This window comes from Panthera leo, chromosome A1, assembly GCF_018350215.1.
Source record: "Panthera leo isolate Ple1 chromosome A1, P.leo_Ple1_pat1.1, whole genome shotgun sequence".
Taxonomy (NCBI): Eukaryota; Metazoa; Chordata; class Mammalia; order Carnivora; family Felidae; genus Panthera; species Panthera leo.
Genome location: NC_056679.1, coordinates 157,394,965 through 157,413,716, shown reverse-complemented (window position 1 = coordinate 157,413,716; position 18,752 = coordinate 157,394,965). Strand labels below are relative to the sequence as shown.

The window sequence follows — 18,752 nt, the reverse complement described above, 5'->3', positions numbered from 1 at the left end:
GGAATATAAATTTCTTTATCTCATCATAGGCATCAGCAACATCAGCAATATTCTAAGTATCTTCTATGTAATGGAAATTATCTGTGAAACATAATTATGCGTGAGAAACACAGGCAGTATTCCCAAATTTATTTCAGCATTTCAACATCCAAGGTAAAATAATTGCAGGACGCTATGTTAAACTTGTTTTAAAAAAAGTTTATTTGTTACAAAATGTTAAATACTAAAACTAAAAACATATAAATCCAGGTCAGGCTATATTAAAATACACACATACCCTTCTTAGCAAAATTATTAAAGATTGAATTAAACAGATGCTTTAAATAAAATAAAGTACTCTTGAGGAAAAATTTTTTCTAATTAACTATGTCAGTGTAGTGTAGTTTTTAAAATTACAATTGAAAAGTTCAGCTGTCTTAGAAGTTAAATTTATCCAATTCTTCAGTTTTCTGTTACTGTCCAATATGAAGCCACCATGCTGGCTTGGACAGGGTGAATTTCAGTTATGTTACTGAAACGTCTATTTTACAAGCCTACTCTCTTATAGTATGAACAGAGAGTAGTCAGAAGTATACAAAGGGTTATATAAGGTGAAAACTTGGCCCATAAAGAAAAGGCCTTAGTTCTACCACACAGTATCTTCTCTAATTAAAATGATTGGTAAATATACTGAAGCAGAGATGTGCACAAAGCATACATTCATCTAGAAATAATCTTTCAATTTAAAAAAAATTCAAAAAGAGCACTCATTTCTCCAAGATAGTTGATAAATATTTTTAAATTTCGTGTTATTTTAAATTGAGTTAATTCAAAGGTATTGAAGAGTCTAGGTTTAAAAACTAATTTGATTACTGTTCTGACTAGTTCTGAAGAGCCATGACATCAGTGTGTCTGAGTCACTCACACAGGTGGTAAAGCACTTTCATAATAAAAACTATATGCTCAACACTAACAGAGCACCAGCTTCCAAACCTAACTTCCACTCAGGTCAAACAACCTAAAATAGCATCTATGGTCTAGGTAAATGTTAGATTTACAAGTATTTTCAAGAAATACTTTCTTTTGCTTTAGAACTTAATATTTTTTCAATTTCCTAGATTAAAAGTTACTGATTTAGAACTTTAAGTGCTGTAATTCACACAGGGTAAGACTATGCTTAGGAAGAACATAAGACTATTGTGTTTTAAAAGACCTTAAATATGATGAATTTCTAGAAATCTACTGTAGTATTTATTCTTTACAATGCTTATCCTTGTCAAATGGGATTTGCCAATAGTTGATGAACCCAAGTGATTAACATACAAAAAACATAAAATGCATTCCAGTAACCTTCATCAATACAATCTAATTAAAAATATATATAGGGCATTTTTACTGTCTTACTCTAACAGTGCTGATATACATCCAAGGACTAACTATATAGTACTTTGTCTAATACTATGGTATAAAACCATTTAATTAAACCTTTGAATAGCTGGAAAAATTAGGTGTCCTCGAAAGTCCATAGAAATTAAAAGAAAATTATATCCCAATACTGAATTACAAATGAAAATGATGTTAACAATAAATAGTAATCTGATCTTCCATCGCTCGGCTTGTGAGCTTCTAATGTAATTATTTCTGTTGACATTTGATAGAAGAGACACTATAATTAGAAGAGACACTATAATTCTATCCTAGTACCATTTTCTCTACATGTAATGAGTCTCTGATGTATATCCTTTCTTTTAACTTACTGGGTTATCTTGAAGGTCAAAATTCATGCTACTCCTTATTAAATAACCTTGCGGTCCTCAGAATTCAAACAATTCAAGCTGCTGACATCCTAAGCTTAGTAAGTTACTAAACAAAAAACTCTTGAGCCTTTGCTTACAAATTCTCCAGAAAGCATCTCTTCCTATGAACATCTTATAAATGATGCATTAAAGTCACACTGGTCAGTCACTTTTATTAACATCCTGGTCTCACAATGATCAAGAAAGCATTTGTTCACCTGTTATGGAACCAGAGCTGTGAGTGTTCTAATGCTGAGACACCACAAGGCACGTCTCCCTTGCCTGAGGAGGTGGCAGCAGAGGCAGGAGAGACTTCCCAAAGGATGGGAAACCCCATGTGATTTCTTCCTTCCAGCATTCCTCCTTCTCTTCCCTTGATGTCAATGACTCTTTTTTGCTTTCAGAGAGAATGATGTTTGAGTGACAAAATACAGTACCTATCCTGCCAGGAGATACACATAATTTGGGGGCCCCAGTACAAAGTGAAAACGCAGGGCCTATCTTTATTATGAAGAATATCAAGATGGCAATGGCAGAGCATTGAACCAAGCATGGGCCCCTGTGTTAACACACGTTACATGGCCTTAAAGCCAGCTCTGTTTAGATCTCCTGCCCAGTCAGAATCCAGAGAAGAGACAAGGTGGCACAGTTGGGTTGTCCACATAAAAAAATAATTTTTTTTCATGATGGTTTAAACATTGTCACTGATTTGAATCCACGTGGCATTTCACTTTCAAAATTCCATGCAAATTTCTATTCCTTAAAATTTCAGACTGATCAGCTCTACCTTAGATTTTTTCATTATTGAAATAGTCATACCGGGTCTTTAAAATGCCCATTATTTTAATAGAGCAATTAATCAGACATGATGAAATTTTAAAATTAATCCTACATGATTTTTTTCTTAATTTAAACATTTCTTAACTGGGAGGGGTACTAGTATCACTAAAGCAACAGGGCATCTTAAAGGGAAAAAATAGCTGTATAACAACTTTATATATTAGGATGGTGATGCCTTAGTTTTAGCCTATGGTATATTTTGTTCCCTTTTAAGATCACAATAGTAGTTTTTTGTTTGTTTGTTTGTTTGGTTTGTTTGTTTTCCAGAGGACTAACAAACACATTAAGCTGTATGGTAATTCTTTTTAACACCCATATTGGTTTCAGTCACAGAATTTTACTGGAACACAGAGGTATCCCATTCTTCATAATAATAATAACAATAACAATAATAATAATAATAATAATAATAAAAAGTGTATGTATATAAAAGCTCTGGGTTACATTACTAAGCAACGACACTTCCGGGAGTGAATATACTTCCTGTATTCCGCAAGCTGCTTCAAGTACATATTCGATGGCCATCTGTGCTTTTCAACAAAACTGCGTTCTTCCACTAAAATTTTTAGAAAAAACAATGTTAATTGCAAATATTTTATTTTGGATCAAGTTTAGATATTAACTATTGATTCCTTATTTAACAGATGGGATCCAAGCTCTGCTCTGTATCCTCGGCCCTTCACTCAATGCTTCCAAAATTGTTTAACATAATTTTGGTTAAATCAGTCATCAGGATTTATATTACATAATTTATGATAATATACATCTTGCCCACTTCTTCATCAAGTAGTATTTATGTTCTTTTTGTTTTTCTCCCAAATAAGACTTATTTTTCTTGGAGATGACAACAGACTTGCTTTTCATTTAATTAGTTTTCTTTATAGCTGACTTATTCTTCCAAACTTTTTAACATCCTCTCAACTCCATTCTCCACCCAACCACGGTCACCGGATAATCTAACTACTCTGGTAGCAACTGCCGGTCTTGTCATGGCCCTGGAGACATGCCTTCCTCAGAGCCCTGTACCCTCTTGCTTTCTAGGCCTGCTTCATTCTTTTGTGTTGGATCCCTCCACTTGTAGACTCTAGGTCCTTCACTCAGTTTCTTTTCTAGTTTTAGTGAAGCACAACCTTTATTAGCTCCCTGAAAAAGGGGGTACATATGAAGTACTTTTGAGACCATGCTTGTGATGAAACATCTTTATCCTCCTTACAAACAATTGTAATTTGGTTTGGTACCAAATTCTAGGTTGAAAACTTCCCTCAAGACGTCGAAGACAGAATTCCACTGCATTCTAGTTTCCAAAGTTATTGAAAACTCTGTTACCATTAAGATTCATAGTTCTTGGCAAGTGATCTGTGTTCTTTTAAAACTTTTAGATTTTTCTATTTGTAGTCAGTGTTCTTGCATGTCCCAGTGATGGACCTTGTTCATTCATAAAGCTGAGCACTTAGTAGATCCTTTCAATCTGAAGACGTGGGTCCTTTGGTACTAGGAAAACTTCGTGTATTACTTCTTTGCTAATTTCCTCTCTCCAATTTTATTCTGTATTAACTTCTATTACTCAGATACTTCATCTCCTGGACTGAGCCCCCAGTTTTTTAAAAATCTTTCTCTCTTGTCTCTTTAGCTGTTTGTCTTCCTTTTTATGAGATGTCCTTATCTTTGTTTTTCAACTCTTATGTAGTTGTTTCAACTCCTTTATTTACTTAGGGTTTTTTGTTTTGTTTTTACTATCATATTTGTAATTTCCAAGAACTATTTCTTGTTCCTGTATTGTTTTAAAATTATGGTAAAACACAGCATAAAATTTTATTATCTTAACGATTTTTAGGTATATAGTTAAGCACATTCACATTGTTGTGCAACCAATCTCCAGAACTCTTTTCATCTTGCAAAACTAAAATTCTATTAACTATTGTTTTTTTCATAACTATCCTGCTTTATGGATTTATATCTCTTATTCTTTCAAGATATTAATTTACAATTTTTAAAGTTTTTTTCCCTATTTTTTGTGCCTCTAAATTCTTTCTCTTCTGTGTTTATTAATTTTATTTTGGTTTTGGTATCTGTCTTCCATATTGGACACTGCCTCAAGTAATTGCAGATCCCTGGTTATCTCCTTACATTTAAGAGTGAGACACTAGAAAGCTATTTGGATATCTTGTGGTCATGGGTAGGACTTACTGACTGGTAGAATAACTGAGCAGATACTTGTTGGGTTCACTGAAAGAATTCCCAAATGAATGCACCTATATATTTTTTCTCTGAGGCCAGAGAAAGATGCTTCAATTTCATGCCCAGAGTATGGAAGCCAGGCAAACACCTGGCTGCCACAAATCCTAGAAGGACCCTGGAGGCTAAATATACAACATGCACAATTTCACATGACCCCTAAGTTTTCAGTCCAACTCCTTAACCCATTCTCAGCTATACCTGGAGTTTGTGATTCTATAACATTTTTGGTTTAATTTCTCCAGTAATAAACCTCCCATTCCAGGATGATGAGGGAGAAGGAGTTGTCTGCCTGGGTGGGATGGAGCACAGCAAAAGCTTCTTCATCAACTTTCAACTAAGTACTGCTTTCAGCCCCAACCCTTATTCTGCTTTCTGAAATACCTGGTCCCTCAGGTTTCTAAGGCTTCTTGGTATTCTGCTGGCTGAATCAGCTTGTTTCTCATGGTATTCCCTTCTGTGGGTACTTAGGTTTCTTTCTGCTAACACAGTTCCCACTTCTCCATCTACTGTTTGACCTCATATATTATAATTCAGATTAATGAGGACCTGATCCAGGCTGCAGGACACGGATATAAAGAAACAATCTAGCAGCTCAAGGAAGTTAGCTGTAGTTTCATTAGGAAGAAAAGGTGACCTAAGTCTACTCCCTTGGTTAAGATTTAAAAAAATAGAAAAGTTATCACAGGTGAGCTCTGGCAGCCAACAAAAACCAAAACAAGACAAAAAAAAAAAAAAGAAAAAGAAAACTTCGCAGTATATAATATGCAACACAATATTGGGCCAAATTAAACTGTGGGAATAATGAATCCATAAATGCCAAGGGTAACTCATATTCCTGTGTAGTGCTATTTGTTTTCAAAACAGTCCAGCATATAAAATGTATCTAACATTTAAAAGCTATTTAACTAAGTTCTGTTGCATCAATGCCAGCATTAACATGACATCTTGTCTATTCTCACCTTTCAATTTCTTTTTTTTTAATGTTTATTTACTTTTGAAGGAGAGAGAGACAGAGTGTTGAGTGGGGGAGGGGCAGAGAGAGAAACACACACACACACGCACGCACACAAACACACACACACACAGAATCTGAAGCAGGGTCCAGGCTCTGAGCTGTCAGCACAGAGCCCAACGCCGACGCGGGGCTCGAACTTATGAACCGCGAGATCATAACCTGAGCCAAAGTTGGATGCTCAACCAACTGAGCCACCCAGGCGCCCCTCACCTTTCAATTTCTAAACACGCTCAAAGAAGAATTTTTAGTCGAGAGAAAACAGTTCACATAATTCCAATAATAATTTGATAATATCTGAAACCGAAAATGGGAAATTATTTAAGGGAGCTGTAAATTGATGGTGACAAGAACCCTTCCAACTTCAAGTGACACTGTGAAGTACGTCCAGTATAAGGCAACAGGGAGGAGAGGTGACTAGGATACTCTGGAGGGGACATGGTCCCTTAAAAGGGCAGCTACTTGCTCAGTTCCAGGTTGCTGCCATGTGGGAAGAGGGGCTGAGAGTAACCAGGTCTTCCAACTTTTCAAAAGAAGACAGAAATGGAAACTGTTACAATTTTCACATGATGACCACTAAAAAAAAGTAATACCACATGGTCCAAATAAGACACTTGGCAGACTATATTCAGCTACATTCAACCCACAGATTTCCAGTTTGTGACTACTAAGTTAGATCAGCAAATTCTCCCTTATCCACCAGGGGCTTTTTTCACTGCCTACAATGACACACCACAGCAGGTCCTAAACATAAACAGGTACCAGTGAATCAGAACATTCGTGATACCTTAACTCCCATCCAAGGAACATAAGACAGTCACTGACATTGCCTCATCTTCTCACCTGCCTTCTTAAAGCACACCCTGGAGTCCTGCTTCTCACTCTGCCAGGCAGTCATAACATACTTCACAGTCAATTGTATAAGTGATAAAATAAAATAAAAATTTATAACCCAACAGATTTATAGAGCACCTTTCTCCTAAGGTTGTTAATAGTACTCCCTTGTGTGGCATACTTCTATACAAGATAGTAAGTGGAAAATAATCTTATTCTTTTTTTTTTTTTTTTTTTTTTTTACAAATGAAGGGGACCTACGGCAGACTAATGAAGGTGGTTCTAAAATCACAATGTTCACTCGTTTCATTTTGAAAGAACTTCTTAAAGAATAACTGTATAAGAATGTCCCCACTAACAGCAAGAAGCAGCCTTTATCTTTATGAATGGAAGGGGTTTGTTTCTTTTTTGCACAAAGTATATGCTTAGTAAATCTCTATATTCTGCTTTAATTTATTATGTTGCCCCACTGCACTAATAGTTAAATTATATGTAAGAAGGCTCCCAATAGGTATATAGTGTTTGTCACCTAACTGAGTATATCTGCCAAAAATAGACTATGTGTTTCCTAGTTTCCTATACTGTGCAAGAAGCTGAAAGAAACCAGAGATTTTCAAACCTGTTAGCAGCAAATTATCTTTTACAAGTAAAACTTTATGGAAAACTCTAAGATATAAAAGCAGGGGCATCCAAGAAGTACAAATTCCAGCCTTCTCTTCTTCCTTCCCTCTTCCCTCAGCTACTTCCAGCTCTCTGCCCCCACTTCAGAAAACCTTCAGGCATCTCCAAGGACACGTCCCTGTTTAGAGTTTGAAACTACTTAACTAGGTGATCTTTAATTTCCTTTGCCTTTTAACTTGATTATTCCTTGAGCCCATTCTAGGTAACATGAGCAAACCATTGGATCTAAACTGTCTACTCTGATAACTGTTCTGTTCTCATTTTCTTTTTTCTTATGCAGTACTCAGAAACTCACACTGTGATTGGTTTTAAAGTTTATAATTTATCTTACAGATCACATTATGTATACTCTCTGTTCAGTAAGTTTTGCAACATTTATCAACAAAAAACCCTGTTATTCCCAAGTAATATAATGGATTCCTATATAGATATACTTAAATATAGATACCAGAACAATAGAACTGATATAAACAGTAAATGATAGTTTCAATTCTTTCACAAGAAAAATTTTTGAAATCTGTACTATTTAAATTTTGCTTCTGACTTAGGTGATTAAAACCAAGATCTCGTTTATCACAACCAAATACCACCTGAGGTCACCTTATCTCTCTACTTCAGGAAAAAAGGTGCATTTAAAAATGGATGGAGCTATAAAACAATCATTAGAAAACTTCTTGTGTAACACAGGTCAAGCTACTTATATAGCCAGCTGATTCTAAGTTAGAGAGTCCTCAATTACCACACTGTGTTTTTGTTTTTGTTTTTTTTCTAAATAGGCTTACACCCAGCGCAGAGCCCAACATGTGGCTTGAACCCACCGCCCTGTGATCAAGACCTGAGCGGAGATCAAGAGTCAGATGCTTTACCAACTGAGCCACCCAGGAGCCCCTGCACCGCATATTTAGAGGACTATATGATGCTGACTTTTTTTTTTAACTTTTTGTTTTTTAACAGCTACACTTCCTACAAGTTATGTCTCAAATCTAAGAACTAAAACAGTTTTCTTTTCAAAACAGTAATTAGCAACCTACCTGAAAGATCCTGAAACTCAGGCTTTTGGCTGAAGATGAGGTAGTTCGTGGCGATGAAATGGAGCAGCCAGGTTGAGAGGCACTCGGAGTGGTGAAACTGCAAGAGAAATGGAGCGTGAAACCATGCAGGGACCATGAACGGACACCAGGCGGGGAGAGCAGTCTGCGACAAGAACCCCACTGTGAGCTCACTGTGTCCATGTTTCCGCCTACTCTGAGAGCAGAAAGGAAAGGGGGGGAATTACCAACGTGTAATCATAAAATTATAGCAGTGAAGACACCAAATCAAATGAACAACAAGCTCCAGTTGCTGGAGCGGCTAAACGTCTGAAGCAGGGGCACCTGCACCAGGAGTTAACAAGACTGGCTGAGGTTCCTGAGGATTTGGTTTAAGCTTTTAATCTAAGGTCACGGCCTTCACCAATTGCACTTCTGTCTGGGTTGCAGAGATAAGATTCTGGTTAGCAAAGGTACACACTTGGCCAAATATGAACACGTGCACCTGAGGAGCAAACCAAAAAAATAGTTTTTGAAGGAAATGTCATCAACCTAAAGTATGAGTTTCAACGTGTTCATATGTCTCTGAGAAGGTTCTATCTGAACAGTTGCTTCAAACTAGGATATACTGTAACAGCGAGCAGGATTTCCAGCATATTTCTCACTCTGAGTTTCAACAGCTAATGGAAGGGAAACTTGGAGCAACACAGCTATGACATCATCACCTTTGTGCCAGTCCAGTGAGATCCATCTAACCACTCAATTCAGATTACAGTAACTTGCTGGCAGACAGCTTCCATACAGGAGTATAGTTCTGTTTGTTATTACTGCAGTAAAACATACGTAACATAAAATTTACCATTTTAACCTTCTTTAAGGATACCAGAGGCTTTAAGTGAATTCATGTTACTCTGCAACCATCACCACTATCTATTTCCGGAATGTTTTTACCATCCCAAACTGAAACTCTGTACTCAGTAAATAGTAACTCCCCTTTTACCCCTGCCCCTAGTCCCTGGTAACCACTACTCTATTTTCTATGAATTTGACTATTCTAGGTGCCTCATAAACACTGAATTAGACAGTAGTTATGCTTTTTCTGTTTATTTTACTTAGAATAATGTCCTCAAGGTTCATCTATGTTGCAGCATGGATTAAAATTTCATACCTTTTTAAAGCTGAGTAATATTCCACCGTATGTCCATGCCACATTTTATTTATTCACTAATCTATTCATGGGCATTTAGGTTGTTCCCACCTTTATGCTAAATATAGCTCTTAAAAGGGAAGCTCAGGGGCGCCTGGGTGGCTCAGTCGGTTGAGCTTCCGACTTCGGCTCAGGTCATGATCTTACCGTCTGTGAGTTCGAGCCCCGCATCGGGCTCTGTGCTGACAGCTCAGAGCCTGGAGCCTGCTTCAGATTCTGTATCTCCCTCTCTCTCTAACCCTCCCCTGTTCATGCTCTGTCTCTCTCTGTCTCAAAAATAAAATAAAAAACATTAATAAAAATTAAAAAAAAAAGGGAAGCTCAAAAATATAAGCAATAAGTAATGAGAAATTGAAGAAAAATTTATAATCTCAAATCTTAAGGAGGAAACTCCAGTATTGCTCTTCTAAAAAGTTATAACGTGGGAATATTTTCACATGTAAACCCACAGGTCCCTCTGATTTTCATTATACAAAATCACAAATTCTGACACTTTGTGCAAGACACTTTAATTCAGCTATGACCACATCACATTTTAACAATTTTTATTCACCTTATCTTTTAGCAAATGTGAGTGATCTCAAGGAGATAGAATAAGAATGTGCAGCTATTTTAACAGAAGCCAGCAGACTATCAGATGATTAACCCAGAGAAGATAACCCACAAATAAAAGTTCAGAAAATGACCTAAGGGCTGTGACTTTAAATAGAACGAAGATCACTGAAATGAATAGCTGGCTATAAAAACATGGTTATAATGCAGAATTTTATTTTTGACCAAGATTTAAGATGTCACAATTGTAGGCTTTTAGCCAGAGACAGAATGCACTTCACTGTAAGAACTACTTTTCTGGAAAAATATGTGCTAGGTTTAAACTGAAATAAATAACAGAATAAAAATACTATAAATCAAATGCTATAGCATTTAATAGTTCTGTGAAGAATAATAATGGTGGAGAAAACACCCAGAAACTCACGAGGAAAAGGCCAGAAACCAAACTGGTGGCCTAAAGCAGCCAAATATTAATGCATAGATCGTAAGTAAGATAAGGAGTTTAAAACTTTAAGATGAGAGTTAACAGGACTTCACAGGAATCACCAATGTTTGGCTAGATAGGATTTAAAAGGGAGTAGGGCTAAGGAGATCTTTACTTCAATTCAGAGAAATTAATCTGATTTAGGGAAAGAAGCTTCTTTTGTATTTTAGAGTCCAACTTGATGGACAGATACTAACCTGAAGGTAGAATCATGGTAACGAACCCAGAAAGGTTAGAGAAGGCCAAGTAACAGAACACCAAACTGCTCCACCACATGGAAGGTATGAAGGACGCTTTCCTGATAAACACTACAAAACTAGCAGAGAGGATAACAGAGTGATCGGAAACCTTGCTTGTTCAGAAAGCTACTCAAAGTCTAATTCTGCTAAAAGACAGTTTCCCCTTCTATTAGAGAAACAATGAAGCAAAGTTTAACTAAATTTTGACCAACAGTATGAACTGGTTGGTGAACTAAAGCCTCAAACTAGGAACTTCAAAGACAACTGAGCAAGAAAATTATCCTATTACCTTGGATTTGTAAATCGCCAAGTTAGGGACCAGAATAGAATAGACTAGAATAAAGGAAGACTGGTAAATGGAGACTTAATCCTAGAAAATAGAACAGTCTTCAGAAACAAAGAATAAAATTCCAAAGGAGTTGGTATCTTACACTTTTTATTTTCACTCTTTTTAACGTTTATTCATTTTTGAGAGACAGAGAGACAGTGTGAGTTGGGGAAGGGCAGAGAGAGGGAGACACAGAATCCAAATCAGGTTCCAGACTCTGGGCAGTCAGCTCAGCGCCTGATGAGGGGCTCAAACCCACAAACTGTGAGATCGTGGCCTGAGCTGAAGTCAGACGCTTAACCGACTGAGCCACTCAGGCACCTCTGGTATCTTACACTTTTAAAACTGAAGAGAAATAAGTAAAGATAATTACATAATCAAAACCACACAGTCAGGGAAAAAATGTCTGACAAAACAATCATCAATGACACTGGTGAGGAAACATATACGTATGTGCACGTGTGCATGTGTTTGCGTGTGTTTGGGGGACGGAGGCACCTAAAAAATCCATGCAAGCACACAAGAAGTTCTTTGAACTAACAGGATACGACAAGATAAGGAAAGAGAAGCTCATGAGCATGTTTTTTGTCTCACAGACTTCTTAGAATAGTATGAAAATGACACACCAGAAATGAACTGAGGTTGTGAAAATACTAAAAAGGACAAAAGAGAAATTTTAAACTAAATCTAGAGGGTAGCTATTTATCCCACACTCAGTGTAAAGATTATTACAAAGATCAAAGTTACTCGGTGTTGTGGGGTTTTTTTCTTTTCTTTTTGTTTTGTTCTCTTTTACTTGCAATAGGAATTACTACCAAAGTGTACTCACTGGGCTAGAGACCCTTGCGGTGTTGGCAAGACTTGCCCTCACGCAGCATACTGCACTTGTGCATTCATCGGCCAGCCAACAGCCTCGGCCCCAAGCTCCAACCATGTGCAAAAGGTTACTCGGTTTTGTAAATTCGTTTTTATTTTTAAAATTAACTACATACAATGTTGAGATTTGATTGTGAAAGAAATGAACCCCAAAATCGTTAAGGAGACAGTAAGATGCTTTAAATGAATTCCATCTATACCCAGAAATATACATGTTGCTTAAATGAATTCATCCCAACCTGGAGGCAAGCGTTTAGCTGTCAGAGTCTGTCCTTGGCCCCATTATGTGGCTCCATTTTAGCAACCTGAAAACAAAGTGATTATATTTTTCTAATTTTGGATATCAAAACTGATAGGGATAGCCAATATGTTGTATGCCAGATAATATTTTACAAAGTCCTGATAGTCTCCAAAGATGGATCAAATATATTCCTGTAAAAGAGACCAGAAGGTTCAGCTCACTGTAAGTTCAATATATACCATTATATTCCATGACTGCTGTAAGCCCTAAAACTCTCATAAGACAGGGGATAGAATGGTAGAATAACCAAGGGTAGGTTGACATGTCTGGATACAATTCTTACTCCTAGGAATAAAAGAGTTGGAATGAGGAAACAGCAGATTTCTGACTGTAACAGTATCTCCAAGTTCCAGAAGGAGATTTCAAAAAGGACAGACTGAGTTTATTTATAGATCTGAGTTTATTTATAGATCATATTGTAGGATCTTTGTACCTGCAGTTATTCACAATTAGCTTAACTATGTAAACTCTGTTCCCTAGAATGTGTAGGAATACAGTCCTTAAAAACAAAATGGCTCTAAGCTTAGAAGAAGCCAGAAAGTACAGTGTGCTGGAGTGACTGTCAACTGAAACATTTTTACTGAATATATTCATGATACCACGAGCCAGATCAACAAAAGGCGTTTGCAAAGATTAATGAGGTAAACCAATACTTCCTACAAACAACTGGGAACTTCAAAACATGTCCATGAAGTGGAAGGATGGATGAATGAACAAATAAATGAGTTTAGCCTAACCATCTCTATCAGTGTGTACAGACCAACTCTATCATTTGTCTTTCATGAACCCTAAGATGTGATTGGGGGGAAATGCAATGTAAATTCCATTTCCTATAATGCCTATATGGCATAGTAAAGCAACATATTTAAATGACTCTAATAGAGGCTGCCATTCAGTTGAAACATTTCCTATCAGCAAATTCGACCTCCTTAGAAAAGGACTGTGCAAAAATTGTATGCTTCAAAACTGTCTAGCCACAGAAATTGCTGTGAGGGCACTTTACCCTCATTTCACCAAACTTCCAGACTAAGACAAACACTAATAAATCTCTCTATAAGCAGAAACATTTTTTAAGTATAATTTTTAGAAGATTTTTTTTTTTAAACCAACAACCAGATGCATAGGGCCAATTACCTTGGCTTTCTTGAGCAGGTCAACTATATCCAGGTTCATGGACGCCAGTTCCCTGCTTGGCATGCTCTGCAGCTGTGTGATGATGAACAGCTCACAGATGTGCTGCAGTCTGGACACCTGATACATCTCAGCACAGATCAGAAGACACATAGCCTGAAAAATGCCAGCTGATGTGGGAAGGGAAATAAGAGAAAATGGACAATAAAGCCATTTCTTTTATGACCTGAAACAAAATAACAACAGGCAAACCACCACCAACAACAAAAAATGCTGACCGTATCATCCAATGCACAATAGAAGGCACAGAAAAGCTTTGAGGGAGTCTGCATTATACACTATTATGCCATTTTATGTATTATTTTAATTTTAAGATTTTGTTTTTAAGTAATCTCTACACCCAACACGGCTTGAACTCACAACACTGAGATCAAGAGTCCCACTCTCCATGCACAGAGTCAGCCAGGCACCCCTATTAGGCCGTTTAAAAAAAAATAATAATAATTTAAGCCTTTACACTCCAGAGTGAATCTTTTCGATGTTTTTTTGTTTGTTTTAAGTTTATTTATTTATTTTGAGAGAGAGCACAGGCAGGAGAAGGGCAGAGAGAGAGGGAGAGAGAGAATCCCAAACAGGCTTCACACTGTCAGCGCAGAGCCCCCACAGGGCTCTATCTTAAGAACTGTGAGATCATGATCTGAGCCGAAATCAAGAGTTAGAAGCTTAACCGAATGAGCCATCCAGGCGCCCCCATTGTTTTTTCGTTTTTTTTTTAATTCTTCAGAGAAGGGGAATCTACAATTGCCCTTAATAACCAATTCTCAGGCTACTGTGTAATTCCTTCTGCTAGCTAAACTAAATCCTTGCAAATTTTTCCTCTCTTGCCTTTACTTCCAGGTTTGTTTGTTTATATTGTGGTAAAACAAACATATCATAAAATTTATCATTAACCATTTTAAAGTGTACGGCTCAGTGGCAGTGAAGTACATCCACATTGTTATCTAACCATCATCATCATCCTTCTCTAGAACCTTTTTCTTCCCAAACCAAAACTCCGTACCCATTAAGCAATAACTCCCCATTTCCCCCTTCCCCCAGCCCCTGGAAATCATTCAGGTTATGCTATTTTAATTAATTATTTAAAAAAATTTTTTAATGTTGTTTGTTTTTATTTTTGAGAGAGACACAGAGACAGAGTATGAGCAGGGGAGAGGCAGAGAGAGAAAGGGAAACAGAATCCAAAGCAGGCTCCAGGCCCTGAGCTGTCAGCACAGAGCCCGACATGGGGCTTGAACTCAGGAAACAAACCATGAGACCATGACCCTAGCTGAAGTCAGTACTTAACCAACTGAGCCACCTAGGTGCCTCTTGCTATTATTGTTGTTTTTTAAACTCTTCCTTCTAAGTGATTTTTCAGGTAATTCTCCTTCTAATCCCTCCTTAAATTCCTCACATTGTTTTGTAGCTAGGAAACAAGAACACTGTGTATGATCAATACTTAACTTAGATTATCTTTCTTTCCCAATGCAAACATTTTAGTATCTGATCTACTTTTTGACTATTCATTTTGACTCACTTTCTCCCCACACCTTTTACCGACTTTTAAAGTGCTTTGTCCTATAGTTATTCGCACTTCTCTGAGCATTTTTGTAATTAGTAAGAGAAAACCTAAAATTTGAAGCTTCAATTACTCTAGTGGGAGGATGATTGAGAAACGAACTTTTCTTTTCTTTTTTTTATTTATTTTTAAATTTTTTTCTTTTTTAACGTTTATTTATTTTTGAGACAGAGAGAGATAGAGCATGAACGGGGGAGGGTCAGAGAGAGAGGGAGACATAGAATCCGAAACAGGCTCCAGGCTCTGAGCTGTCGGCACAGAGCCCGACGCAGGGCTCGAACTCACAGACGGTGAGATCATGACCTGAGCCGAAGTCGGACGCTTAACCGACTGAGCCACCCAGGCGCCTCAAAACAAACTTTTCTTATTTTAAATGTGGGTGCAAGGTTTTATTTAATATACAAACTTGCCAGTACGAAAATAATGAAATAAACAATAACACACCTTCTGATGAGAAGTGATCTTTCCTTTTTATCAAGCAAAAATGATAAGCAAGTCTTTAACACTGACAGTAGCAACTATAACTGGCTCCAAAGTACTGTACAGCTCGCTGCAAGACCAGAATTAATTCAGTTAAAAAAAGGAATTTTCTGGGGCGCCTGGGTGGCTCAGTAGGGTGAACACTGGACTTCGGCTCAGGTCATAGTCTCAAGGTTTGTGAGCTGGAGTCCTATGTCGGGTTCTGGGCTGACAGCTTACAGCCTGGAGTCTGCTTCAGATTCTGTGTCTCCCTCTCTCTCTCTCTCTCTCTCTCTGCCCCTCCTCCACTTGTTCTCTCTAAAAAATAAACAAACGTTAAAATTTTTTTTTTCTTTTTAAAAAAGGAATTTTCTTTTTTTTATCTTCTAAACCTTTCACTAGAGGGCTCATGACTTGTTTAAAACTTAAGAGCTTTTAATAACACACTGGGAAATCTTCCAAATCTAAAAATGAAAGCAATAAATCTGAAGAGAGGGATGGTCTGAAATGTGTGTTTTCTTTTTATCTTCGCTAGGCCAGGTTCTGTTATCAAGGTCACGGGCTCCTGAATGAAGTAAACCACCAGAGATTTACTCTGGTCCTGTTTGTGGTGGGAGCCATCTGGTGGCCAGAGGATGAAGACTAATTAAAGGGGCTTCCTGCATCCCAAGGCTCTAGGCCTTTTGAAAGGATTTTGCAATTTCTCCAAGGATCCCCTCCCCTCTGCTTCCCCACCCCACCACCACCGCAGCTGGAAAAAACCTACAAGATCTGTTCTAACCTGCAGCTGCCAAAGATGATTAGTTCTTAGACAAATATAGTCTTAAGTCAGTGAGTAGGGAAATAAATCCTATAGTCCACTAGGCATCCTAAACATCTTAGATAAAGTTTTTGGACCTTAAGGAGAATATGACTTTAAAAGTCAGAAGAAGGCCTTAAAAAAAAAAAAAAACCCACATTCTCTGGGCCACAGATAACTAAGGGGGGGGGAGGTCTCAGAATATCCAAAGTCCTTGAAAGTGCCTCAATCAGAAGTTAGAACCATAAAAGCAACTACCTAACCCTCTTCTCTCTATGGAAGGATAGTCCTCCAAGGAGCTCTCTGTCCCAATATATAGAATTAGAGTAGTCACTGGGGACCATCAGACACCTCCATTTCTAGGGTGCCCACAGAATCACCACACTATTGGTGCTGGCTGGGACTTATGCCTGAGTCTGAAAGCCTGAAAGAGGTATCCAGCCACTGCTCCTCCACCTGAGCTGACTGAAAACTCTCTGTTATCCCAACACCACCTCCACCTGATGAGCACATGCCATGATGTCAACTCTGATAAGTCTTACACAAAAACAAATTTCACAGAATGCAATTTGTCAAAATGAGTGACAAGGAAATAAAGAATTAGGAGATATTACTCAATATTTATACTGCTCACCTGGGCAACAGGAGTCTGTGTATAGATATTCTAAGAATGACAAGAAAGTCTCTTTGGAAACTCCATAAACTGGAATCAGAACACTCTTTGCTTCCATGTAATTCCCATTAAACATAGCTGCCATCACTTCACAACGGGCCACCAGGATGGCCCTGTGGGCTGGCACTGTTGTACCTGCAAGGTTCAAAAGGGAAACAAAGTTAAGTTACATAAACTTGCAGAATTCTTAGTCTAGCAATTGTCCTTTTGATGACAGTGGTATTGCATTAAGCACAGCTAAGCTGATGTCAGAAAGCAAATTTTGGGGAGATGACCAGCATTAACCAGAAACGTTTTAGTTTTTATTTGAAAAATAAAGAGTTCAAAAATGACTCTGAAACCAACAATTAGAAGACAGGAAATTAAGACTGGCAATTATTTGCTACTTAGTTCATATTTTCTGAAGACAGAAACACTGACATGAAATATTTTGCTTCCTATTTTTATAATGAAACATGTATCCTTTGCAATTGGCTTGAAATACCATCACCCATTCTTACCCATGTGCCTCCCAAGAAAACACTGCCATTGCCCGTCTTGGACACACTCAAAGAGCAGGTCCTGGCCAGCCTTTCCCTTATCAGAAACAAGAAACTGTAGAAAGTGAACTAACCCTCAGCTTAAGCAGTCCATGTGTTACAGCAAGTATGGTGAGGGGATCTTTTATGGAGTCAAGGGGAGCATTTCAGACCTTCTGGAAGACTTGGGATGGGAATGACCTAGTCCCCAGGTGTCTCTCCAGGGTACCACCTCCTCGGGGAACAGTGCTGCTTCTGGAAGAACTGGAGCTCCTTTAACTTTTAAAAGCCCCTCAGCCCATACCCTTCACTGAAGCTCAGGAGACTACACTGGCTCTCTAGTGAAAGCCTGCTAAGGTCTGCAGCTACTGTGCCACCACACCAAGGCAGCACCAGATGGCATGTGGGTGGAGAAGCACTTTTCACCACTCCCACCACCTTAGAAGACCACGAATCCACAGCAGCCTTCAGTTCAGTCTAGATCAGCTTCACACACCATTTCTGAGCAGCCACCATGAGCCAATCACCGTGTTAAGTATTAAAGATACAAAGATGAGGAAGACAAAACTACCCTGCTTTCGGGCAGTCAAGCTTTTAGTTTGGTGCAAGACACCACAGCCGGTGTGAATGACAAAGACTTCCAAAAAGTATGAGCCAAACCACTCCACTCTGCCCAAGAGTCTTCACCTATACATCCTTAAAGTCTCCTACCTCTCAGGAGCATATATTCTTCTCTAAAATACTTATAATGATTGGATTACTCAGCCTCTTCAGGTCCAAGCAAAACACTTTAAGGTTCAGAAAAGAAGGGAAGAGTTCCACCTAAGCCCAGTGACTTTCTCCAAAGTCAGTACGATTCACAAACAATGCCCACCATGGCCAATTCTGAGCTCAGTGCCTAGAGCTATGATTTGCACAAATGCACCTCCCACGGAAGCAGGGAGAAGAGGCTACATAATAGTGAGCACTGCTAACGGGCCATCACACACCTGCTAGCAGGCATCATCCCCTCTTTGCTCCTTCCCTTCCCTGCCCTTTTGCCATTAGGCGGCCTGTGTCCACCGATGGGTGGTTTCCACGATTAAACATGCTGGAGAGCTCTGTACACAGCAATTGACAAAGAATTCAAACAAGTAATACAATTGGACTTGTAATTCTA

At 38.1% G+C, this 18,752-nt stretch overlaps 1 protein-coding gene across 1 annotated transcript in view; it reads right to left on the bottom strand.

Moving 5' to 3' along the window:
• Positions 1 to 251: 251 nt before the first annotated feature.
• Positions 252 to 18,752, bottom strand: part of RHOBTB3 (Rho related BTB domain containing 3) — a 53,156-nt gene continuing 34,655 nt past the window's right edge. The window contains exons 9-12 of the mRNA XM_042944009.1: positions 17,037 to 17,210; positions 13,530 to 13,696; positions 8,412 to 8,508; positions 252 to 3,171 (exon numbers count right to left, since the gene is read on the bottom strand). Of these exons, the coding sequence (XP_042799943.1) occupies positions 3,056 to 3,171; positions 8,412 to 8,508; positions 13,530 to 13,696; positions 17,037 to 17,210 (554 nt within the window). The 3' untranslated portion in view covers positions 252 to 3,055. The remainder of the gene's footprint in view (positions 3,172 to 8,411; positions 8,509 to 13,529; positions 13,697 to 17,036; positions 17,211 to 18,752) is intronic.